At 37.2% G+C, this 26,583-nt stretch overlaps 1 protein-coding gene across 3 annotated transcripts in view; it reads right to left on the bottom strand.

Moving 5' to 3' along the window:
- PIK3CB (phosphatidylinositol-4,5-bisphosphate 3-kinase catalytic subunit beta) overlaps nucleotides 1-26,583 on the bottom strand; it is a 79,704-nt gene that overhangs the window by 1,642 nt on the left and 51,479 nt on the right. For 2 of the 3 annotated variants that reach the window (XM_030495166.2, XM_030495165.1), the window contains 13 exons: nucleotides 26,125-26,255; nucleotides 23,751-23,804; nucleotides 21,756-21,944; nucleotides 16,646-16,767; nucleotides 14,432-14,575; nucleotides 13,361-13,460; nucleotides 10,753-10,931; nucleotides 10,005-10,114; nucleotides 9,614-9,692; nucleotides 3,305-3,472; nucleotides 2,782-2,905; nucleotides 1,972-2,117; nucleotides 310-442 (listed from right to left, as the gene is read on the bottom strand). In XM_030495166.2, the coding sequence (XP_030351026.1) occupies nucleotides 310-442; nucleotides 1,972-2,117; nucleotides 2,782-2,905; nucleotides 3,305-3,472; nucleotides 9,614-9,692; nucleotides 10,005-10,114; nucleotides 10,753-10,931; nucleotides 13,361-13,460; nucleotides 14,432-14,575; nucleotides 16,646-16,767; nucleotides 21,756-21,944; nucleotides 23,751-23,804; nucleotides 26,125-26,255 (1,679 nt within the window). The remainder of the gene's footprint in view (nucleotides 1-309; nucleotides 443-1,971; nucleotides 2,118-2,781; nucleotides 2,906-3,304; nucleotides 3,473-9,613; nucleotides 9,693-10,004; nucleotides 10,115-10,752; nucleotides 10,932-13,360; nucleotides 13,461-14,431; nucleotides 14,576-16,645; nucleotides 16,768-21,755; nucleotides 21,945-23,750; nucleotides 23,805-26,124; nucleotides 26,256-26,583) is intronic. The other variant, XM_030495168.1, reaches the window with a different exon arrangement.

Here is a 26,583-nt window from a genome sequence, read left to right as displayed (position 1 = left end):
TAAACAGGTAATTTTCCCCTTCACAGGTCTATGCTTGTGCATAAGCCAAGACGTAGAACACCCCTGAGGTGACTACATTTAAGATGAAGGGATGCTGAAATCATTATAGAACAGTTAAGAGGAACATGTATTCACAGTTTCCTTTGACCACTAGGACTGACTACAGACCTTGTTCTATAAAGCTCAAAAAGAAAGCTTTGAGAACTATGTGGAAATCTTGAGAGAAATGGAAAACAATCAAAATGTATTCATCTTTGTATCAAAATTCACATACTGGAAAGTCCCGCTGAGTTGTAAATCGTACTTTACCTTGAGATACTGGATGTCCTTGACAGAGGTTAGCTCTGGAAGCCCTGCAGTTAACATCAGTGCAAAGAGTGTAATAAATAGGTTTCCATGTTTTCGCAGAATCAAGTATGCTTCTTCACAATACTGGCGGAACCTTCACGTTCAACCACAAGCACATGCGATCAAGACAACACATGAGAACTTACACAGCTGACAAATGTATGTAATGATTTCCAAAAATTGTTATCTGGTCTAACACATGTATTGTAGGAACATGGTAACAGAAAGGACACAGATATCTACAGAATCTCCAATGCATTCCCCCAGATATATTCCCATGCCCTCCAACAAGCCCTTAAAACATCAGTACAAGAGACCAAAAGCTTTAAAACAAACCACCGTTTCTTCAGAAAAAGCAAAAAATGCCACAGGTAATGCTGTGTCCCACCTCCCCTAGAACGTTAACGTGAAACACCCTCATGATCCTACACGATGGAACAACAGCAACTCTATAGCAGTCCCTACCAACCCAGCCTGTCTCTGTAAGGTAATTCCTTCCTGCAGACATGGTCAAAATTGAACTCACTGCCAGATCTGGCATGAAGACCTGTCACACAAGACACTTGAGAACTTGCTCAGTGTCCCCAAATGTGCCATTGTCCAGCATTTAATCTGTAAATTTCACAGAAAATGGGAAGAACCCTTCAGACTAAGATGATGAGTAATAATTCAAAGAATAAGTTATTTTCTGAAGCATTTTTCAAGTGAAAGTAGAATTCTGCTGCCATTTAAAGTACTCCATAGTCCATAGCTCTTGCAATAGCACAGTCACCTAATGGCCTTTACATCATGGCTTTAAAAGTGGAGCTACAGCTTGATTTCTTTTGTCTCCAGGAGAGACATGGGCTACTGGCAGCTCTTTTCCTAGATGCACCATTACAACTGTATGTACAGCTTCTGCTACCAGAAGTAGCTGTAAGATCTATCAAGCCATACTTAAGTATGTAATTTCAGATCTCTGCCAAAAAAACGCTTCCTTTGAAAACAGATAGCAAAGTGAGAGTAAACATTCAGAACGCCCCTCCTGTCATTGGTGAGAACGATACAGAAGGGAAAAAGACAGATCTACCTCAGCAGGTAGAATCACAGAAGGCATCTTCCCTTGTCATGTGCTTTCACATTCCACTGGAGCTCTGTATCCCGAGGTGGGAGGGGGCATGCCAGAGCATTGGAGTGGAGGCAGAAGGCTCTATAACCCTAAGCATTTAAGTCATGGCATGATTGATTAGCACAAGGAATGTGCACTGATGGACAGAAAGGGCAGAAGGGAGCCTACTTAAGTCCAGTGCTTCATCTTGCTTGAACAAAAGCCTGTGGAATCCCTCCCTCCTGCCCAGCGCTGCTGAAGGTAAAAAAAGATGAGCCCAGAACAGTTTGCCGTCTCCTGCTGGAGGAGATAAAAGGAACTGTATCTTTCCACTGCAGAGCTGCAGTTTTTGATGTATGAAGTAACTCATGTATTCAAGCTCAAGTAGAGAAGTAGATAGTGTTGTAAATGCATGTTAGCACACTTCCACACAAGTACAAATGAGCAAACCAAACCCAGATAGGTTCCTGGTGCGCTGAAAATTATCACAAGAGATCATCTCAGTTACAAAAGGAGGAGATCAAAATAATACTCACCGACCAAATTTTTCAGTGTTCCCTGTTTTTCCTTGTTGAATAACATGAATGAAATCATAGGTGAGTATGAAAGGTACCCGTTCCCTTTTAATTCCAAACTTGGACTTGAAGTTTCCAAGTATATGCCCAAAATCTATATGAAAGAGCTAAAAAACAGAAATGAAATTAATTTATATGGTGAAATATTTCACTTTTCTGATATCTCTATAGGATGCTGGTATCAAGAACAGGTAATGCATAATGCTACTCTTCAGAACCCCTGCTTTCAACCTGTTTGGAGTACTTAGTTTTAAACATTTCAAGAGTTATTTAAAGTCAGTTATAACATCCAGGCTCTTATGAGCAACCATTGCTACAAATCAGTGTGCAAAAGATTATCGCAGGTTTAAGCATCTGACATCCGCCAATAGACATCCTGTTGGTAATAACAGATAGAAAAATGAGCCCAATGATGAACCCACGAGGCTCAACATGATCGTATCCAAGGGCTTCCCACATAAAGCCAGGAGCAAAACTAGTAGAACTTAAAGTTAGTCTCAGGGAACCTGTGGCAGGGCTCCCATTTCAGAAGCAAAGACAAGGACACTTCAGGTTTCTTCTAGTAGGTAAAAACTTAAATGATACTGCAAATGTCCCTAAAACTCTCCCTTTAAAATCCTTGCTAGTTTTATAGGTAGAATAATTTACAAGTTAATTTTACTGAAACAGTGAAGAAATTAAAAGTTCAATAAAATTCTTACATATAAATATAATATACATCTCACAACAGAGACACTGTAGTTATTTTACCTACAGAAGAGATTTTTTTACCTGACCATTTTTTCTGACCATAATATTGTCACTGTGTCTGTCGCCAATCCCCAGCACATAAGTAGCTACACAGTAGCCAGCACAGGACAGAGTAAATTCTTCAATGGCTCGATCCAAGTCATCTCTAAAACCACAAGGACAACCAATATTAGTGCACACAACTAGTAATTTGTGTCATGCCTGGACATCTAAAAGGATGAGGTTAACCCAGACTTATTTGAGAGCAAACACTGTAAAAAGTAGCAAAGGGGAACAGGAGAAATGCAAATATGAAAGTTAACAACACCAAGACTTGCGACCCAGGTAGTTTTCTTGTGTTGGTTTGTTTTGCCAAATCTAGTATAACTTACTCAACAACATGCAGTCCAAATGCTGCAAAAACCAGAATTTAGCTGGGTTGCTGTTTAAATCCCATGGATCTGAGGCAGAATTTGATGCACTAGAAAAATAAGTAGTAACAAACCTACCAGAAGCACCACACATTCCTCAACATTATAAATGAGAAAATAACTGTAGAAATTACCCTAAATTGTATTCCTTCAGCCAGTTCAAGAGAGCATCTTTGTTGAAGGCAGCTGCAGCAGCAACGTTGCTGCTATTTAACTGAATGTCAGCAATGGTTTCTGAACTAGACACAGCCTCAATAAGGCCCGAGTGATCTCCGGTTGCTAAACAGCCATAAGGCAATATCCTGAAAGGAAACACAGATTCATGTTAAAAACAGAAATAGCAAGCATGTTTCTTTAGTATATCAACATACACTGTGGGCTGAATACTCACACTAACTTGAACACTAAACTCTCAAAGGTTAATGTAGAGATACTGCTTGCAAAGTTAAAATACCAGCAATACATTTAAAATATTATTTTTTCCTATTACATATATATATATATATATAAAAGAAATTATAAGCAACCCTAATTTTTCCTTTTTCCTAGGTAGCACGGTTACTTGTACTTTTACAGGAGAAACCGTAGAGGGAGCCCTTTGTTTTCATTTGTTATTTTACTGGCTAAGCAGTTACATTCATTCTATACAAAATTATTTGTGTCAATGGGAAAGAGCACCTCTTTTCCCCTCATTCTTCCGATTTCAAGTTAAAATGCTAGAAATCCTTTTAAATAGGATTAACATAAACCAATGTTCTCCAACTCTTACTGATTTTAAGCATAGAAACCTAATGAAAAACAGGAATACATCTTTTAACCTGCCTGATATGTAAGAATATTCCTATGCGTTCATATACCGTGTCTTGTAAATGCATATACAACAGTATCATTGCATTAAGACACAGTTAGAGAGAGATGCATCTAAATAGATAAGTGTAGTTTTTCCAAAACATTTCCTCACTCCAGATGCTTAAAGTGCTAAACGGAATGGCAACTTAGATGGGAGTTCAATGTCTGCAATGGGCAAGTAAAGCAACTCTTCAAAGCTAATGCATCCCAAATGGAGGTGTCAAGAGTATTACCTCAATTCTGGTCGTGGATTCACATAGGAAAGAATGGATACCCATGCAAACCTAACTAGAGCACACAAGGTATAGACTAGCACTCACTAACTTACAAAGCTGTATAAAAAAATGCAGGACAATTAAAAATTAAATTTTGTGGGGGGTGTATATGAATATATATGCATATATTTTTATATATTTTATTATTTTTATATATTTTATTATATATTTTATATATATAAAGAAAAAGCATCGCTGGTGGAGTTTAATCAGTGTTTATATATAAAGCAGATATTGATTGCTACAAAGCAGAACCACATCTCTTAACTGACACAGTCTATTATCCCAAGCCATAGAAGAAAAGACAATAACATTCCAGATGAAATTAATCAGAACTTTTTGGCTTAATAGCTGTTAGATAGCTGAACAGTTTCTCTACCTCACTAATAACACACAACTGAAGCAGCACAACTAGGAATAACTATATAGCTGGGGATTCTTCTTTACTGGCAACAAAATGAACTGAAAACTAGATTCAACAGGGAATTCAGAACACACAACTTTAAAATAAGAAGAAAAAAATTATAATAAAAAGAGAAGTGGTGATTTGGAACCTTCTTCCCATTTCTATTCTAATCTATTTCCCAGTTAAAAACCCCAACAATCTAGACCAAAGGGCTCTCACAATGAACAGAAGGGATCTGTAATTACTGAACACCAGCATCCACGATACAAGGAAGCACTGCCCATCCTTATCACGACACGACAAATGTAAGCCAAATATTGCCAGGTTAAAGTGCACGCTGGCCTTCTTCCATGGCATTTCAACCCACTCTACTTGCAGCTTAACTGGGCACATGTCCAACAACTTCCCCTTCAAAAGCAAGCAATGATGAAAGCCTTCAGCCCCTTGAGGACTGTGTGCTTACAACTGGAGGAAAAAACATCCTTGTCAGAGAGACAGTTTGACAGGAGTCAAGTTAGGGACAAATCCTCTGGGCCCTTTCCATCTCATCCTGGTCTTTCTGACTTCAACATCTGTCAGCAGGATATGCTCCCTGCTTTTTAATGCCAGTAGGACCACAGGCAGATCAACACAGCAATCCTGGGCAGGACAGAAAATATTCTCCTTCACTCTATTTAATACTGTTCTTTATTTCAAGAGTTTAATTTTCCAAAGCAGTATCTTTCCAAATCCAGCACTGAGTTCTGGTAATTTATTAATATATTCTCTGTAACTTCAGGCCCAATGGTTGAAAAATAATGTCATTTTCATGTTTGTAACAAATACATTTTTCAAATATGTTTATGAGCTCTGATTTCATTCATACACAGTGGCTTAACATCAGACTTGACACACGTTAAGGGCGGTAAAAATGAAAACTCATTACAGGCATTGAACTCAAGAAGTAGTGAAATGAAAAAGTAGTCTGGAGAACTCCCTCTATCTGTCCATAAAGTAACCAAGTACTAAATACTTCAATATCAATCTACCACAGTAAAGGCCACTCAGCATAGATCAAACTCCTCAAACTTCAGATTTTCTTTTGTTCTGTTACTTTGCTAAGCTCTCCCTTAACACAATTTCAATGCTGTCATATAGGTGAAGCTGCAGACATGCTTTTTGAGGCAAGGATTACTCTCTCAAGAGGTGCAACACTGCAGACCCCGCAGAGAGATGTTATGCTCCTCTGCTGTGACAGGTATTTGTAATATTTAAACATTCCTCATAGAAACAAATATCAGAGAATGATGTGATCTACTGAGTATGCCCCTACACATGACTTCAGACACAGTTTTTCAAAGCAAAGTAACTTGAAGAGTTTTAACTTTTAAGGGGTTTAAACCTCTGAAAGTCTTTTTGTCACTCTGCAGATGTAACCTCAATATAAATACCATTTTACTTAGTGAGTTTGCTCCATAATTGCCCATATTTAAAGAACAAGAAACAACTAGAGATAAGCTACAGAAAAAACTCTGGAAGTTTGGCTGTACACACTTACTAACGTCAACTCTTTCCTGCTCAATTCCCAGGTAATAGTTTGTGTTAGAAATTAACAAGTATGGGGATTAATTAAAGAATATGCTTTTTTGGTTTCCTCATTTCTCTCTGGTACTTGACTGACTGATATCTAAGGTAAACTGACCCTGAGCCAGACTTCTCTAAATGACAGCGCTGTGCTCCTCTGGGCTGACGGTCGTTGCTGTCTGCTGGCTGGGTTTGTATGAGAAGCAGATGCAATTCCCATCAGAAGCTTTATTCAGTTGTGCGCTCCACGGACAGCCCAGGATGAAGGAGCTACTGGAGTACACTGCCACGTGCTCCCGCATATTTCCCTTTCTGCTACAAACCCTGGTCTTGTTCTGCTCTGTGGTCAGAATGCAACATCAGACCGAGACAATGAAACACACCCTGTATGAAATAGGCCAGTTTACCCATGAGACAAATTAGTTGACAGTTAAAGGGACAAACAAACAAATATACATACATTTCTCCTTCTTCAGCTTTGGAGATCTCAAAACCAATATATATTTAGTGTTTCTCTCCAGAGCTGAGAAACCCCACTGGGAATATCATGCTTGCTTTAGACACAGAATGGGCTAAGATTTCATTTTAAATTACTGCTAAATAACTGACTGTGGATTGCAGTGCAATTATAAGGAAACTGATCCTATCCCAGACTCCTCGATGGCAGCATATTGGTTGCCATTTGATCCATGCTTTGTAGAAGCTGCATAATTTGCTTGTGGCAAGATGTTATTGATTGGAAGAGAGAGGCAGACAGCAAGTGCTTCTGCTCTTACACTGGTGAAAGAAGTGAGAAGCCCTGTATTGTACTTGCACGGAGTTACCAGACTTTCTGTAGTGGAAAACAGTTGAAAAGTGCAAAATCCATTATGCATCCACAAAGGAAAAAGGGAAGCAACAACTTCAGGGAAACTAAAGCCTCCAAGGATGATACAGGGCAAGAAGAAAAGACTTCACTCTTTGCAAGGACATATAACGTTGTATTTTTCAGGAAAGCACTTTTTTACCTGACACCATACATGTTAACCAAGCAAAAAGCAGCAAGCCAGCAATTCCCAACTCACGAACATGACAACAGAACCACTGCTGTTAACCCATAGATTTTGGAGTTGCCTTTTCCAGAGAGGCATGCAGACTGTAAACATGGACATCACAGTGTCCTACCCTCTTAGCTGCGTTCTCGTGCTCCAGGCATTCAGAGTGCCATTAAGGCCATTTCAGAGCCTTCCCTTGGCAGCTGCGTGGTTATTCTCTCTTTGACAGACATCAAACTGTAGCCCTGCCTCAATCCTAGAATTTTATTTTCTAATCATAACTATGAGAGGATGAATGGAAGGAAGATGCTCCCAGTTAAGTAAATAAATGGAAGAGGCCAATTATAGAACTTCAATTCTCACTAGGAACTTCCCCTTTCTACTTTTTTTTCTTCTGAGAGTTTTAAGAAAAATCTTGGACATCAGAGACCGTTTTTGGTTTTCCTTTGTTGAGTTAAAAAATGCCTTAGTCAGGAAAAGCATATTTGATGACTCCTGATCGCTATTCCTGTTTGCTAGGCACGGTGTGTGGCCCAGGCTGGAACCACAAACTAAGCTTCTGGGAAGGCAGCAACCGAAGAATGCCTCATCTGGGATTCCACAGCTGCCAGAGGTTGCCCTTGCTCCTAAACACTGGATCAGTCTCCTCACAGTCTATTTATAATGACATAAATTATCTAAAGTTTCCTCAAATCAGTGTTGAACTTAACACATGCTCAGCCACCTCATCGCAAACATACACTTCCAGAAACAATTTATTGTTCACATGCCTCCCTCATTCCATACTTTACTCAAAGGAATCTTTCCATAAGCAGCCTAAGTAACAAGTTTATGATTTTACTTCTCTGTGCAGGCTGATGTTTTGTGCCTTATGAAGCTCCCACTATTATGCTTGAACCACAGAAATTTGAAATGAGCTAAAACAATCTAAATGGAGTATTTCAAGTAATATTTAAATAAGTACTTCTAGCCTTATAAACAACACTTAAAAATGAAACACAAAGGATTACAGCTCTTTCACAGGCATAAAAAATTGAATTTATGGCCTCTAAATGGTTTATAATAATGTGACACCCGGTATCTTCTTTAGAACTACTTCTCTAAAAAGAAATTAGAACTTGCAAATTATATTGGCTAAAACTGGTGCATAGATTTGACTGGAAAAGCACCCCCCTAATAACCAACACCCCTTTCTTCCCCCCCCCAAAAAAACAACAAAAGCCCCACAAATTGATACTTCTCTCCCGAGACCCTCATCTTCATGAAGCCTGTATGTAATTAATACAAGATGGACATTCCTCTGTTAAATTTGGTAGGAAATAGGTTGCAAGTATAAAATTTATTTGGGCATGTGTGGCCATGGCAGCACAAACCATACATGTCCTTAAGGAAAAAGGCCCACAGAAATAAGAAGATGTTAAAAAGAACAACCTGTATTTGTGCATTCCACAATTCTGGTAATTCTCAACCAGAGAGTGAAATTCTATTATAAAGAATCTCAAGCCTCCTATTCCCCCACCCCTAAATTACCAGTATTTAAAGCTGACTAATCTCTAGAGAGGGTTTTGCCTATTAGGCCTACCCATTAGAGAATTGGGATGGTGTATTCCAGATGCAATCGTCAGCTGCTAACTTTTGGCCAGTAGATCTGTGTTCTATTTTTGTACCTCACTTGCACACGTCTTAGAACTTAAGAGTCGCAATTCCTATCATTACTAAGTCCCCATTTTTGCATATGCCTGGAAAATCAGTGACCACTAACAGGTAAGTTAGTTACATGATAAGTTTATGAAACAACTCTGTTTGTAAAGGTCGCAGACATAAGCAAACAAACAAAAGACACAAAACCTGCTTGCTGGATGCTTAACTCAGGAATTGTTTCCTGACCTCATACAATGCTTTTTACCTAGATGATGTTCAAATGATGAAAACAGTAAACTATAAAAGAGAACAGTGGAATTTATAATCAGTGTGGCAACTTAGAGAAATGGCAAGAGATGCGGCACACCAGGAAAATATTCTGCTTGATAATAAACAAAAATCCCAAAGTTTCACTTCTTCCATTATTTCTTTTCATCCTAAATTCTTTTGTAATGCTGGCCATCTAAGGCATTAAATGCCAAGAGAAGCCATCTAATTAGTTACAGTAATTGCTTCCTATAGCCTATTCACCCTGGCAATGACAACTGAAACCTTTGGGCAACCATGCAGATGTGTACAAAGGGGACAGTAGGGAAGATATTTTAAAAATGTGAAAACCTTACTGCTAAAAGCAGACTCTCCATCCAAATAAACCAGCCCTCAAGAGATCCTTACCGAAGATCCAGACCAGCTTCTTTCCAAAGTATGTCCATTAAACGCAAAATCTGGAGCGTCAACATGTCCTGCCGCAGATCTATAACGAGAGGTTGAAACTGCTACTTCAATTTCTCAGCGTGCTATAGACAAACTTCCTAATGTTTATAAAGCCTTCAAAAAAGGAATCTAAAAATAGTCATCAACCCTAAAGGTGAAGGTGGGATTAACCATAATTACATCATCATGATTGATCACATGTATATTTCAAAATCCAGTCACAAGATGCTTCATTTGTTTCCTGATGTTAGAGTAAACCCTGTTGTATTACAGCAATACAGAGCAACAAGCTTAAGTGCAAGTGTGGGAATGAAGACAGAAAGGAAAAGTTTAAGTTTTTAGCACTGCTTACCATCACCATTTTTAAAGATGATCCCTACAAGATCTCCTCCAAACATCTTGTTGTTGTACACTATCCATAGAGGCTTCATTTTAGAATCCATATATCTACATTTCTCAACGCTAGAGGAAAAGACAACAAAAGTTTTAGTCCAGTAATTCAACTGAAAAATGTCTAAATGTTGTACAAACACAACAGAACACGCAGACTTCCAGTCTGGAAGCACTGAAATGTTACCTCTGCTTTCATTCTGCTACTATGCTACGAGTGCTTACCAAGTTATGAACATATTGTTGTAGATGGAATGTATTAAATACTGAGATTGGCATACATATCTCTAATGCTTTAATTAAACATTTGCATTTTCAGAGAAAATAGTTTTCTTTAAATCCTTTTCCATCAACTTTTAAACTTCAAGTGCTGTTAAAAGTTCTATTAGTTTTTGTGCTTATTATTATAAACAGAAGCCAGGAATGCTGTGTAATTCACTTTTAGCCTTATATTTATCTCTATTTAGCTATGGTAATGCGTTGACTAAGAGAGTATTAAGTTTCAAGGCAGCCACAAAAACCTTCAAACTGAACTGATAACCTTAGGCAGATTCCCAACAGCAGGTCTTCTCTCACTATAAAAGAAGTTCCCTATGACAGCACATCTCCTGAACAATACAGCCAAAGGAAGTTACAGCACATACAAGTTTCTCCTTTACTGTTCCCATGCAAAGCTACAGTGGAATTTTATTCCCTCATTCTTAACTTACTGTAGTTCTGACAGTATAACAGAAGGATTCAGAGGAGACTGGAGATCAGAAAGTGCTTCTCTATAAGCATTTTGTTTCAAACACGTCTGCATTGCATCTTTTCCTTTTGCTTTGCTTTGCTTCATGGCGTTCAGCTTAATTAAACTATTCAAAGTCTTCATTTTATTAAGGGCTTCCACCTGAAAGAGATATTTTATCTTTAAAAGGTACCGCTCTGATTCTACACATAATACAATGCAAAATGCCATTTCAAACCTAAATGAAGTATTAAACCATTCTACAACTTTTTAAAAATGGAAATAATGGATGGCAATTAAGGTGGCCTTTCCCAAGCAACTCATGCCCCAGAAATCCCATTTTCTTAAGTAACAAAGACATTGATGGGTGAAAGCTCTGAAGCTTTGAGTCAGGTTTTAAAGCATGACTTAACACTTCCAAAAAGATGAATGAGGTATTGTAGCGTATAATATATTTACACAAAGTCTTTCTTCAAAATGCAATTTCTGTCCACTAATTCAAAGCAGCACATGACAGAGGTGACTCTACCCATACTGAAGTCAACAGAAATATTGAGTGTTTCATACTTTAAAAATCAAACATTACTTGAGGTGAGCTATGGATGCAGATACTTCATTGCACACATCCCATTAGCTGCGTACAACACGACATGGCCCTGTGACCACTTGCAGACAATTTTCACATGCATAACTACACATCCTTAACTTGTACAGAGCAGAGTCTTAAATGTTTGCTCATTAAAATCCTGCTGAAGTTAGACATAAGGCAAATGCTCTAATCAATTAAGGCATTCCAAATGATAGCGTCTCATCTAAGCCATACTGTTACCTTAAACACACGTAAAAAGGCAAGGCAATATCTTACAATCATGCAGGTGGGTTTAACCCTTTTTTTCCCCCCTTGTGCTTTGGAAAGTTTTCTACTGATACATAATTTCTAAGAAAACAAGTCAACTAGTGATGTAAATGTACAGAACATTAACAGAGAAAAGCCCTTCAAAAACAAACCTAGGCAGCACATACAACAAATAGAATTTGTGCATTGCATCTACATCTAAGCAACTTGTTAGACATATATAAAATAGTAGTTAGAACAATCAGCTGTATTTGCACTAGCCACAGTTAACATGCACAGTAATACACATACTCTTTAGCAAATAACATCAATTTAATAATTAAAAAAGTTGATTTCTATACAAGGAAGCTTCAGTCTAACTTACAAGGTGCTGAGTCAAAACTTACCACTTCTACAGACAGAATGACCTCTGTCAGGCAGGATGCTGTGGAAATTGTATGCAGTTTGATTATAAAACTGAGGCAGTGGAGACCTGCCAGGTCAGCCATCTGTCAAAACCAAAAGCACTCTGCTTTTCCACTATTCTAGGAGCTGTACAAACATCAGTGACAAGGGAACAAAATGGAACCTGTGCTGTACAAACAGGAACTTTTTGAAGTATTTCTACTTTGAATTTCTTCCGTGTTTGCACAGTTGGGAATTTTTTTGTCCCTTCTTTGATTGTACTGACATTTGTTTCCTGTGAAGTGCACAAAAACTTTACTGACCTTAGGTCTATTGCTCCAAGCATTTCATCACCTAATCTTTTTATGATTCTGACAATACTAACAAGCACACATGTATAAGAGATGGTCTCTCAATGCCCTGTGAGCTGCAATAATAAAGAGCACAACAGTACATTCCTGTTCCATATGCCTTTCAAAGCATAGTTTCAATATAGGCAGTGTCAAAACTGTTAGAAACACCACTCATCAGACAAGTACCTACTCAGTGAGTCTCTAAGGCCTGATACAGCAAATACATCAATTCCAGAGAGAGATCCTTTTTAGAAGATTTTTATGATCGTAATCTAAATTCACTGCTAAAACTGCATTAGAGACTTCAAACATTATTTGTGAGTCTCTCTTACCAATCTGCTGATACACTTGTACTTAAAAGCAAACCTCTCACATTTACTAGGGTTTTTAACAGCAACCATCTCTGTATTTTTTTTGTTTTCTGTAAATGGCAGATTTATATTAACACTAAAATATGTGTTTGGTTTACTTCAACACCTCTATTTCCAAGGAATACTACATTATACTACAACTTGACAGGGTTTTGCATCACCTTTTAACAAAAGCCAAAGCTGCAGGAAGCAGTTCAGGAGTCATCTAGCTAAAGTTTAGATGGAAAAGTAATAGTTTCTATTGAACACGCTACCCTTACTGGGGTAAAAAGGTAACAAGTCTCCAGTGTGCAGAAACCCTTCTTCAGTTAATAACCCAGACAGCCTGCTGCTCTGTCCAGAATACAAGCAGACTGCTCAAAGCACCTCACACATCTCGGAACACTATAAAGCCAGCTCCCTACCTCTGAGGCCCCACAGCACTAGCTGCTTTCCATAGCAGGGAGGACCGCTCTATCATCCATCTGGTTTCTCTTTTATTCCTCTGTCTCACCCATGCTTCCTTCTCCTCCCTGCTTCCCAACAGGTGGATTTTGTCAAGGTAACCAATATGCCCCACAGAAGCAATAAGTGTCTGAGTTACAAACTAGGATAAGTCAAGATTTAAAGAAGACGGGAAGTCTGTACCTGTTTAGCAAGTACTTTCATATGAGCAACACTTCCTCGGCAGTAAGCTTCAAGTATCAAACCAAACTGTACTGAAACGGCAGGTATGTGAACCTCTGACCTATAAGAATAAAAGCCACTCATCAGACTACAGCACTTAGAGATTGGCATTTTTCAAGTCATTACAATAATAAAAAGCCCCCATACAAACAAATAAAAAAACAACAAAAAAATTAAGAGCAAAACACCTCCTGGTCATGCAGATAAAATAGAAAGTCAGATTTCTAAAGAAATAACAGAACATTTATGTGCTGAAGACTAGAGGACTGGCTAGTTTCAACGCATGCCACTTGTTTCAAGGTCTAGGACTGCTCTGAAGACAGTAATGTTAAGAGGTAGTGACTGGATATTTGTTTTCAGGAGCCCTTTATATTCCAGACAGTAGTACTGATAAGTCATAGAAGATGACACTGACAATCAGGGCTGATACTAAAATACGTGTTCTCAAATCTTTCTAACTGAAAACCCAAAATTTGCCTTAGGGGGAACACTTTAAAACAAGCCACTGAACCTTATGCTAGAGCCAATTATCCTCTAACACATTCATGTAGTACTTCCTCTTTTTATTTAGAAATATTAAAGTAAATTGTACCTTGAAGTCAGTATCAACCCATGGTCCATTCTGCAAGGTGGCCTTTCAGGGAACTGGTCACCAAAAGTAGCAGCTACACAGAGAACTGCTTTTATTTTGTTAGACTCTCAACCATAATAAAAATTTTGCTCAACTGTGAGGTATAAATATTGTACTTCTACTGCACACGCAGCCAAAACAAACACTAAGGTTATATGCAAACCTAACTTGTCAGATAGTTAGAGCTGAATGCAGTTGGGAATATTTTCATGAAACAGAAGATTACAAAACACTGTAATATATTCTCAATTATAGGCATGTTCTGATCTATAAATGCCAAAGGTAAAGAAACGTAAAGAGGACTACAGTAATGGCTCAGTTAGAAAAATCCTCAAGCAATCACATTTGAAAGTCCAGTCAGGCTCCATAATTTCAGAAGGATGTAAGGGAAAAACTCCTACCTTAGATGCCAAAACAACATCTGTCCTATTCTCCTATTAGCGAGCGCTCTCTCCAAGAGAAATCTGGAGAGCGCACAATCAAGAAAAGGTTCATATTTCAGGACTTGCACGAGTTGAAGGAGATACTGAGAGAGCTCTTCATCACTAGAATGAAGTACATAAAAGCAGTTAGTAACAGAGTAAGTAGATTAATGATATTCCAGAAATTGAGATGCATAGGACAAATCCAACAACGACAGATTTGTTTCAGTAGCAAGAGTGTTTCCCAATTTTTCAGTCACATGGAGAGGGACAATAACGCACAAGTTAGTGCAAGTGCCAGATTGATCAATTCATCAGTAAGTTATACCTCCAGCGGAGTCTTATGGCTTTCAAACCTGGAAGTGAAAACCTGGTGTTCTGTCATAGGCTTTTACAAGATCAAGATCTAAGCCTCAATGCTAGGTTAAATATCTGGGATATTAACTATTTAAAATTATTTCAGACTGGACACTGTCTCCCTTTGAGCACTCAGACCTCGGACTAAGGAGATGGACCTGTGGAACCACATAAAGAGGAACCTAGCAGTTACCTGCAGTGGGCATGGACAAGAACTGGTAATAGTTGTATACACCTATCAAAGTCACTCAGCTTACCAAGAAGGGGGAGCAGAACATTAATTCCACTGAAAGCAATTCAATTACTGTGTCTGTAAAAGTTACTACCTGTGAGCTAATAGGTGTTAATTTATTAAGATACACCTGCAAAGTGATCCATGGAGCCAAAACATTTTGTTTGGGTTTTATTTGTTGGTGTGGTTTTGGTTGTGGTGTTGGGTTTTTTTAATCATATCACCAACAAAAAGGTTAAGGAAAAATACATACATCATCTCTGAGAAATCAAACAGTGCCCAAATTATTCCTACAAGTGCAAATTTAAGTATTTAGCCACATAAACATATCTTTATAAGGCCTCTATATTAATAAACTATTTCAAGTAATAGTCTAACAATATTTCCAATAATTTTCTATAAAATCTTGTGTTCTCCTCCCCCCAAGAAAAATTCTCACACATGACAATTACATCACTGTAGTATAAATGCGAACGTTCCTTTACTTGTTACATTTGAGTATCTTTTCAAAAAGGCCTGCAGAATTCAAATTCTCTGCCTAAGATGGAAGGAGAAGAGTAGAAATTCTTCTGCCCATCACTTGAAGACTTCAGAGATGCAAACACTGAATTCTTTCGTTCATGCCATCTGAAAAAGTTCGGTGACTTGGAAAGATTTTCAATTATGATGTGTTGTATTTAAGTTCATGTATTTTTTATTTCTGCTAATAGGATCATCTTTAGGTTACAGTTTTTACCAGCTGCCTTCATCAGGCTTTTTAATGACGTTGCAAATTGATTTCTGACACCAACTGAACACGATTTTGCTTCAGAGCCAGAACTTAATAATTCTGAAAGTAATTCCAGATGTAACAATTCAGTATTATTTGGGACAGCCCAGCAGCTAAATTGCTTGCTTGCATTTGAAAGAAGTCAAAACACTCAGGGTTTTTTTAACCCCCAAAAGTCTAGCCTTGACCATTAAAAGAATTAATCATTAAACTATTCACCACAGACGATTTAAAATTCAAGGACAGGAAATAGGCAGTAATGCTGCAAATGCTACTGTTACACAGATCTTGCCCTAGGTTACTGTGAAGAGCAAAATTATATGTGATAAAAGAATAACTGCAGATAGCAAAGGCTACAATGAAGAACAAATAAATCAGTAAGTCTCTGTTTTATTATAAGCTATAGATCACATTTCTATTAAATGATACAGCCAATCCCTGACACAGGGTATGAGGTGGCTGGATGGTAATTTTTATAGCATTTGACCATTGTAATACTTTTTCCCTTTGTTCTTCAAATATTCTCACACTATCTTGCTCTCCTTTTGCCCAAGGAAGGGTTGGTTGAAGACACAACCCTCCCTGGGACAAAGCACACTGCTGTTCTCTCAGCAAAATGGAAAATAATAATCACTGAATACACAGTGTCAGAACAAGGCTTTATTTGGCTGCCAAGGTGCTTATCTAGAAATTAGCCTGCTTTATTTGGCCATCTATTCATGGAAGGCAGCATGCTTAAATCTTTCCTCTTTGGGGTTTTTTTTCCTACAAACAAATAGAATGAAGTTTTGCACTCCAGATGTCCATGCACGCTGAAGTAACAAAATATACTCACCTCATTTGCTTTAAACAACCCACTGCATATTCTCTGACGTACTGGTCTGGATAATTGAAATCCAACAATTCTAATGCTTCTCTGGGCAGCAGTTTGGGCCATATCTGAAGGAGAGCCTGAAGCTGTTTTAAAAAGAAGATTCTTAGGTTACAGGTAAAGTAACTATTTAAGAACACAGAATGGGTATAACTGCCCACAAAAGCATTCACACTACCAGGAGGAGGTTAAAGACTGCTCAAGGGAGAAGAAATAGTTCTGGGAAAATAGGCCCACTTCTGATTATGTTTCTTACTCTTTAAAATGATCCAGATTATGTTTTTGGCACCAGGTGTCATTTATACTTAGTCTGAAGAATTGGTGTCTTCATACATAAGACACAATGCACAATAAACAAAAATAAGGTAACCCCAGATATGTATGTATTAGAAACAGTTTCAATAACATTTAGATAGTGTTGATAATGTTCTGTAAATGTTCTCATGATTATATAAATATTTTGGTAATGTAAAAGTTATCTGTTTAAAAAAAAAAAAAGGTTTTTGTTGAGAGAGATCTTTACTGAAACTATTTATCCACCTCAACTGATGGAGCCTTTTCCCACAGGCACTGTGGATAGTCACGAGCTTTAGTTGCAAAATGAATGATTCAGATTAGATATTTAAAAAAAAAATCCCAATACTGAAGACAATGGTGTGCTGGAAAAAAATTACAGAAAACACTAGGGTGTTATTTTGGATTGCCAAGAAGAACATCTAGAGGTCTCAAAAATACACTGGATTTATTGCGTTTCAATGAAGCTACCCACTGAGAGTGTATTTTTTGTGATATGTATATAGTGGCGTGACTGGAGCAGTACATTATTGCTCCAAATAAACAAGCCTGAATGTGTAAATGCAGTGCATCAACAGAACAAGGTTTTCTTCTCTGTAGGAATGAGTCATAAGTCAGCATAAAAATACCCTTTCCTACAAATTAGATAATAGAGGTATTTCATATTTTAATAGCAACTTATAAAGTCTGAATAATTGTAAGATCTTATTTCCCTCCTGATCTAGTAATCCTTTTACACCAGTAGTGAAAAATCTCCATTTCTACTATATGTCATAGTTCAACCAATGCTTCCAGTTCAAGTATGACAAACACGTGTACATCATACCCTCAGCGTGCAGTTAACAGACATGTTCGTAACACTGTTTAAACACCTGGGGGGCAGATTCTGAACTGGTTCATCTGTGCAGTTTAGTGAAACTCAGAAGGCAAGAAGTGGGCACAGATCACTCCCAGTGCAAAGCCAGTGGCCATGCTACAGTTCCAAAAGCGGGGGAAGGAATCAAACTGTTTTCATGGGCAAATACTGGCATGAACACATGCAAAATTCGTAATGACATGAAGTAAAATTACAGGCATTTTTAAATATAATGTCATAATTCCACAGAAATACACATGCAAAAAATTAGTCAATCCATAGTAAGGGTCAATAACACCAGTCCTTAACATCATGCTGAACTACAGCCACCAACATTTACATATCATGGATACTTACATGGAAATTCTGAAAGAAACACTAACACTGAGCAGATACTTAATACAACAAAGCAGATGTTGAAAATGCAAGTAGCAGCTCTGCTTGTCAGGCACACAGCAAGAAACTTCAAAACAAATGTGTTGGAACCTCTAGACAGCCTACTTGAAATGAGGTGCAGAACCAACAAAAACATAGAAACATTTTGTTAATCATGACTGATCAAAATGAATGGAGAACCTGAAGTACAGTCTGAAAAGACAAGTCAAAGTAGACTTACATGTTACACATATCAGACAATTAATTTTAAAAGTCACGGCTTCCAGCATGTACATTAACTATCTAGTTTGTTTGAAGTTACAGACCTTCTCACTTTGACTGCTGAAATTACTTCAGAGTTTATTACAATGAGAAAATGTTAAGTGATACAAGCTTAGAGGAAGCAAGATCTAAATGGCCTATGAAACAGCCAAGGAAATTCACCCAAATACCTACTGCTCTGTTCACCTTCTGCCTTGGAATTAAGAGAGAAATGCAGCCCAACTAGCTCCACATCCCGGGCACGTCACACACTTCTCCCAAGTGCAGGTGAATGGGTATCAGAGATAATACAGCCCATTTGTAAAGACACTTCATGGTTGAAAATATATGATTCAAGCTCTTAAAATTTCTCTGCAATATCAAGCATGTTAAAATGCTGCACACAGGAAATACTGTGTACTTCTCTTGCATGGTTTGAAACTCCTAACACGCTATGAGGAAACAAGGAACTTCAACTCTCAACAACAATCTAAAGGCTTAGAGAAAACTCAAATTTAGCCTTGGAGTGTCAATAGTTTTCTATACAAAAATAACCACTATTTCTTTCCTAAAACACAAGTTTACTATAAGAGACAATACAACTTAGCACAGGCCAGTATTTTTATGCCAGTTATTTCAAGTACTTAAGAAAATTAGTTGTAATTTTCTCTAGTTCTCATTAATGATGGTGTCACTTGACCAAAAATGGGTGTTTTGTTTGTTTTTAATAATAGCTAAGTTCTGCTTTGAGAATAAATACTGCCTGTGAGTTCTGCTAACAGGTCCTGCCATCCTCCTGCTCTGCTGCGCAAGGAGGTTATGGCAACAGGAAGGACAAACAGCTTCAGAATCCTTCAGTGGAACTACTCTATTGAATATTGCAATGCAGTAAAAGCTCGGATGGAATCTATATGGTAAATAAACACAAGAAAGCTGCTTGAGTTTATTTACCATAATAAATCCATTGTACGTAATTTGATGGAAGGTTGAAGTAGCAGATTACAGATGGTCTACAATCAAATATAATGCTCCATTTCTAAAAAACCTTACTATTTTTAAGCTGCATTAATAGAAACAAATATAGTTATACAGTTAATTTTTCCTATAAACAGCTGGGGTTTGCTTGTTTTTTGGCTTGATTTGGGTTTTGTTGTTTGGTTGTTTTTGTTGTTTTAAACTTTTTACCTTAGGTGTCAAGATTTTTTCTGAAATACTTACAGTTAACAATAGGCATTAAAAAACCTCCTAGTACCACAGCATGTGTGCTGTAGCAGCACAAATACTGCAACATACAGCTAGTAGTATATTGGTTTAATTTTAATGCAAGATAAACGATGAGTCCTGCTAATGTTGGAATTCATAAGATTCATGAGGCTGCCTTGCCTTACCTGAAAAAGTAAGTCATTGGGAATACTTACATGTATTATAGAAATATTGGGTGTGTTTAAGGATAAGATCTCATTTTTCAGATAGGCTATTCTTGCTGCCAAATCCCCCATTAAAATATAAACCACACTACTGTCTATAGATAAGCAAATATAAATACTACGTTCCTTCACAAAGTACACAGTAACAAGCCACATGACTATGTGTTTTCAGCCATCTGTTTAAATAAAATGCTTTATACACCTTTTTTAATATTCTCAAATTTAAAGGACTTTGAGCTGTCAGACAATGTCCATACTCCAAATAACTCTTCAGAACTCTGCTACCAAATGCCGTATTTCAAAGCCCCTAGCAAGCAATCAAATGCCTTTTCCTTCACATATTTTAATGAGTCAACAAACACCTGCTTCTATTTCCACAGTTTGTATTTCCAGATAACTTCTAATAATGAAAAATAAATTCAGAAGCATATAATGGAAGTACTAAGGAACAAAGGATTCTTGCACATGAGAAGACAAGGAATGTGTGGATGCTGTATTTGTTTAGTGTTGTGCTCATAGCACAGACGATGCGCTAGGATGAAACTCCGTTTAATTTTAGAAGTTCACAAAACATACATCTAGCTGGTAGGAAGGATATAATAGAAAATCAACTATACTTGAGGCAAACTAACATTCTGATGGGCTGGATAATTATAAAAATCACGTGATGAATAGATGGAATCAAGTTTTCATGGAGTGGTTCCTTTTCTTCCAATTACACCTAGCTTGAAACAGGTGAAAGTCAGAATAGACTTTAATAAAAATTTATACTATTTAAGCTACAATAGAAACTTATACTACCAATACCAATCCTAGGGCAAATGCTTGTTAGCTCAAAGTTTTCAACAATGAAAAAAAAATTAAACTAGATGAGACTGGTGGAAAGACAAATACTAACTCAGTGCAGCAGTCTGCAAGAAGTTGAGCATCAGTTAAACGTGCAGCCTGTTAGGATAAGCAGATGAACAGTGAACACTGCACTTGTGAACACTGGCCAGACTTTTATAATTTTGTCCAGCCTCCTCTTTACATACCCAGACTAAAACGTGTCAATACAAATCCAGAAATCTGTTATTTTATTACTTTTAAGTCAAGCAGGAATGGTTTCACTATAAGCTTAAATAATTTTTCCTAGATCAAGGTTCCACTTATTCCCAAAAAGTGTCACAAGAGCTGGATTCCATTGGGGTAAATATAGAAAAAGGCAACTCCACTAACTTCTTTACAGTAGAGTGAAATAACCTTGTCCATCTATAGAGCAAACAAATGGCACAATTTTACTGAAAATGCAATCTCGTGTCACAGCACCAGTCTTCAAGTCCCTAATTACTTAGAGTTACCTGAAAGAGACCCTATTTGGTTGACAATCAAAATGATGAGAAGGGAGTACTTTACTTTGTACCACTAGTAGGTACTGTATCTCTGAAGAATCTTGTCTGCCTCAAAAGAGGTTTAATTACACAGTCTGAGTTGCAGAATTGTGTAATATTCTAGCTGACTATGCCGGAGCAGAGGGGTTGGACTACATGATCTCAAAAGGTCCCTTGCAACCTAAATGATTCTGTGAAATTCCTTGCATTTAAGATTAAAGTTGAGCACAAGGTTTTAAAATTAGCTGTATAAATCCATTGCTGTGTTTTTCTCATCATTCAGAGAACCTCTGAAGTGCATTTTTGGTTTTCGTTTTGCTTTTTTTAAGATAGTAAGTTCTTGCTTATGTATCCATGGCACAGAAAGTATACAATGAACTTTGGTTTATACAATAGTACCATTCCAAAATGTCTATACTTGGGAAAGAAACCCTATTTACTCATGATTTAACTCCAGGATTTCTCCCCAGCATCATTGCCTTTTCCCTTACCTGAGCAACATCTTCAAGTTTGTTCCATTTTAAAGAGAGCAGCAGTTTTGGCAATGATTGTGGAAAATTTTCACGACAGTCATATCGCAAAGTCCAAATAAGATCCATTTCATTTTCACAGAGTTGAGATAAAGGATCTCTTTCCATTATTTCTTTTAGCACAACATAAAACTTCTTACCACCTCGACCCTAGAAAATGAGAAACATACATGTAATAAATAATGTTTTGATATATTCACTAAGACTCTTATATTTTAGCTCAAAGACTAGAAATCCTATACCAGGAAGAACATCAGCTAAAACTCATGAAGCACAGGCAACTGACTACTATGCCTTTCTTTCAGATTTCTTTAAGCTGTAAGGACTGTAACTTTTAGGTTCAAAATTCAGAGTACAGACATTTCTTCAGAAGTAACTAAACTTTAGCGTTAATGACACTAGATGGCAATATTTCTATTTTCCTACTCTAACACGGAGAACTTTCATTTAGGATGAACATACTTTTGCCTGTTTTTCAAGTGAGCAAATTTAATAGATGCATGTTTAAATTTGTCTTTTCCAGACATTAGTACCAATTCTGTTAATCAGATTGCATGAATGAGTCTTCACGCTGTGAAGTTACCTTCTGTTAATACCTTCTGTCCCCAGCCATGCCTTTATGCAAACTGCGAGGGCAGAAATTAAAGCAATGATATCAGCAGCAATAGCATTCCATAAATTAATGGGAGACAAAAGAAACTGCTGCTTCTGAGTAAGGAGGTAGTATTTGAAGAGAATAAATTAGTTTTAATGCATACTTTGAAAAACAATATGGCAAGCTTAAAATACCAAAGCCAACTTTATCTTCACAAAGCTGAAAAAGTTTCTATATAATTTTAAGATGTAGGCCAAAGGTCTTTACACTAATGGAAGATAAAAAACAAAGCAAAGTTCAGAAGAAATGGTAGCAGAAACAAACAGCTCTCATCAAATAATATTTTGCACAGGTATCCCACCTGACGAAGAAAATATATCTCCTACACACGGAACTTCAGTTTAGCTCCTTTAGAAATGATAAATGCCCAAGCCTTGTATTGTCCTGAAACGCTTTAAGTATTTTCATGTAAAAATACCACCTAAGTATAAATTCTTTCAGAGTGAATATAAAAATCTAGTTGAAACACAATGCTTGTTTAGTAAAACTAAGTACACAGTCTGTTTCTGTATCAAAATAAACAAACAGTCCTGACAATAAGGTCATTCTTGTGTATAGGAATATTAATCTTTTCATTTGAAAGTCACAATCCTCTCAAGTTGGCATGCTGCTATTGAGGATTTCCAAGTATTTGCCACTAAGTTGTTTGCTCCCAAAGCAGCAGCGAGTTTTCACTTTTCCTGAGTGCTTTAGGCACTTGGTGTTGTAACAGACAAATTTTTTAATTAATTGCTTTTATTCTTATATAAAATACAGTTGTTGTTACTGTTGATGTTGCTGTTGATTTCACCATCTTAAACTGCAATCTTCCGTGCTTGGTGAAAACACCTTTCAATGCAGGTGTTCTTTTTCCCAAGGTAGAACTATCCAGTTCCTCTAAAAGAGGATATAATCACCGTAATTAAGAAACAGCATCTTCTAGATCAGTGACCATTTTCAAAAGAGATTTTTTGGAAACATCATACTTGATAAAACTGAGCAATTTTCCAGCAATATTTTATTCTGCCTAGGAATGTTTTCCAGATTCAGACTGAATGTAAATCATGGTTGTGCGCCAAATCCTTAGAATACATAAAGCAATTGTGTTTCCTGTCAGAAAACAGCCAAGAAGTCCAAGACATATTGGAAAAAGAGGATATACACCTGAATTTTAAGGCACTTCAAAGTGAATTACATAAGAAAATAGAACCAGCAGAACTGTCATTATTTGAGCAGTTGACGTATTTCTAAATTGATGTAGAAGGTAAAAACCAAAAAACCTGAGAAAATTAGTTTTTAAATAGTCTCTAGCAGGTGCTTACCGCCATTGCAGCATTGTCACTGCTCCTTGCAATCTCAGCTGCCTTTTCAAGTATCTGCAAAGACATGTTTTTAAATACATTAGATTTCAAAACAAATCTGACTGCACTGGAAAAGTAAATATTATAGAAATTAAGCAGATAAGGAAATTTTCATAGAATCACACAGAATCATTAGCGTTGGAAGGGACCTCTGGAGATCATCCAGACCAACCCCCTGCCAAGGCAGGGCCACCCAGAGCACATTACACAGGAATGCATCCAGGTGGAATTCTCCAGAGAGGGAGACTCCACAACCGCCCTGGGCAGCCTGTTCCAGTGCTCTGCCACCCTGAGTGTAAAAACCACAACGCCCTAATGCTGTGTTTGATGCTTGCCTCCTTGTGCTTTTTAGAGTTACTTGGTTTGCAAATAAACTTTGAAAGTTTCTACAAGTCCAAGCTTTGTTCAACTGAGCTACCAGCCCAATACATTGCTCCTGCATTAGACAACAGTTTTCTTCTCAATTGTCAAGGCACTGTTGCTCACTTATCCCCAAACAGCTGTTCACTGCAAGTGGATTGATAGTAAGATCGAAAAGATTAATCCATTTTTGCACATTGTGTTTCTTGAAATAAAGATCTGCCATCTGATTCTCTGTTTTCTTGCCAGAAACACGCAACAAGACTGAGAAAATTAGAAGCAGCCACACACCAAGCAAGTCTCATCTAGACAACTCTGAAAATCAGATTTTCAGCTCATGTAATCCAAGCAGCTGCAGTGTTACTCCTGATTCAACAGGACCTTCACCAAAAGAATCTGTCAGAGACTGGGTATCTTACTCTCTTTTTCAGTATTTAAAGTGTATTTCACTATAAATTTCAGTATACCTGCAGAAATGGAATGAATTATCAAAGAGTTTGGGGCTCTGATTTTCCCACTGATACTGCAAAACAGTTTCGTAACTCTAGAGAATTGCGAGTAGCAAAAGTTACTGGAAAAAAATAACTGCCAAAAAAAAAAAAAAAAGCATACTTTGTAGCATTTTCTCCAAGTTGAATGCTTCCAGCGTTTTATTACCAGCTCTGCAACAGTATTCTGGGATATTTCTCTATCACACTTAGGATTTCTCAGGTTCAAGATGGGTTAAAGCCACAAAATAAGAAAAGCCAGCAGCCAAACCAAAGTTACAAGGGATGGTGAAGATGATCAGACACTACCTTAACATCAATACAACAGGTAACTTCACTCAATCAAATCTTTTGTCTGTATTCACCCCCCATTTTAACATAATGAAACTTGGTATTGCAGGTACAAATTAAAGCAACAGAGCTAGAACAACTATGCAGTTACTTAAGAAACTTTTACATAACATGTCCATGATATGCACATCAGAGCAGCTTTTTCTTCTGTAGAAATATATATAGTGTCATGAGCAAAACCTTACAGCATTACAAATGAACCAAACTAAGTTCAGTATGAGGAGTCAACTGGTCAACCATAATTAAGAAGGCAACTAGTCCTGTTCTAGCTCTTAAGGCATTTCCAATGCTGTTTTAATACAAGAACAAGGAGGAAACAAACAAACAAGCAAGCAAATATCAAACCAAGAACCCTATATTGTTATTTGATTTCATTTTGATGAACCTCATGCCCCTTTGGTCAAGCAGTTTTCTCTAGGTGGTTACTAACTGTCCCCAAAACAAAATTCAAACTAATGTATGTATGAGTTGAACTTTGTTTTTATAATGCAGCATTACCTGTCTGTTTTAACACTTCTTTTATTACTTGTTTGGTCTTAGCTTTATTTGCTGGTTTGTGAACAACTTGTTATCTAACATCCACACTACAGACATTACCACATGTATTCCAAACATACGCTTCCGTTCTAGACATTCTTAACCATAGCAGGGCAACTTCGGTGAATTTAATTGAAGAGCAGACCTTAAGAAATCCCTTTTTATACAATATTAAAAGTCTACTTATCCTTAAAAGGATTTAGCTCATAGAGGAAAGAAGCATCCCAAAGAGTGGGTAAAATATGTTAATATACAGAAATAACAGATCTTTATAGATCACAGGCATGTGCAGTTTGAAGGTTTCCAGAATAGCAGATAAGTGTAGCTTTTTGTAAGATCACTGATATGGGAAACTGATTATGCTTCTGACCCTCAAGAGACTATGTACAGTGTATTTTTAAAAGTACATGTCTTCAAAATACTAACTGAAGACCCTGAAATCAGAGCACTGGAACACTCACACAGGGCAAGTTTAAAAAACTGCAGTATGTTAACTAAAAGGCAGGAAGTGGGGAATTGATTGGAAAAGGCAGTGCTGAAAGGAAAGAAGAAATTGCTACTTACACATAAGCAAGGCTGCTCTTTACGTCATACCTTACCTTATCAAAGGGAGGGTAATTAATAGGCTGTTTTGCATATTCTTGAAATCTAATGTGCAAAGCTGTTGCATTTTCAGTGTAAGGGTTAGTCTGGACAGTTCCCATTGGGTTCAACATTTCTTCAAGTTCATCTGAAACATCAGACAGAACAATTAATATTATAGGCAAGGCATGCATTAAAATCAGAAAATCTGAAAGGCAAAAGATGCGGTAAGCAAATGCTTACTGTATACAATGAACAGAAGCATGTTTTGCTGCACAACACTTTTTAGTACAATGCACTCTATTTCCAGCATAAACCACCCATACCTCCTACATTCACTGATGTTGGATTATGACCCTATAAGAAACTGATTTTCTCTTTCCAAAATAAATGTAACAATCAAGAGAAGGTGACATAACTTTATACCAAACTATCCTAGTAAGATCTTTAGCTTCTGTAAATCAGTATACACACTG

Source organism: Strigops habroptila, chromosome 8 (assembly GCF_004027225.2).
Source record: "Strigops habroptila isolate Jane chromosome 8, bStrHab1.2.pri, whole genome shotgun sequence".
Lineage (NCBI taxonomy): Eukaryota > Metazoa > Chordata > Aves > Psittaciformes > Psittacidae > Strigops > Strigops habroptila.
This window is presented reverse-complemented; position numbering and strand designations above follow the sequence as displayed.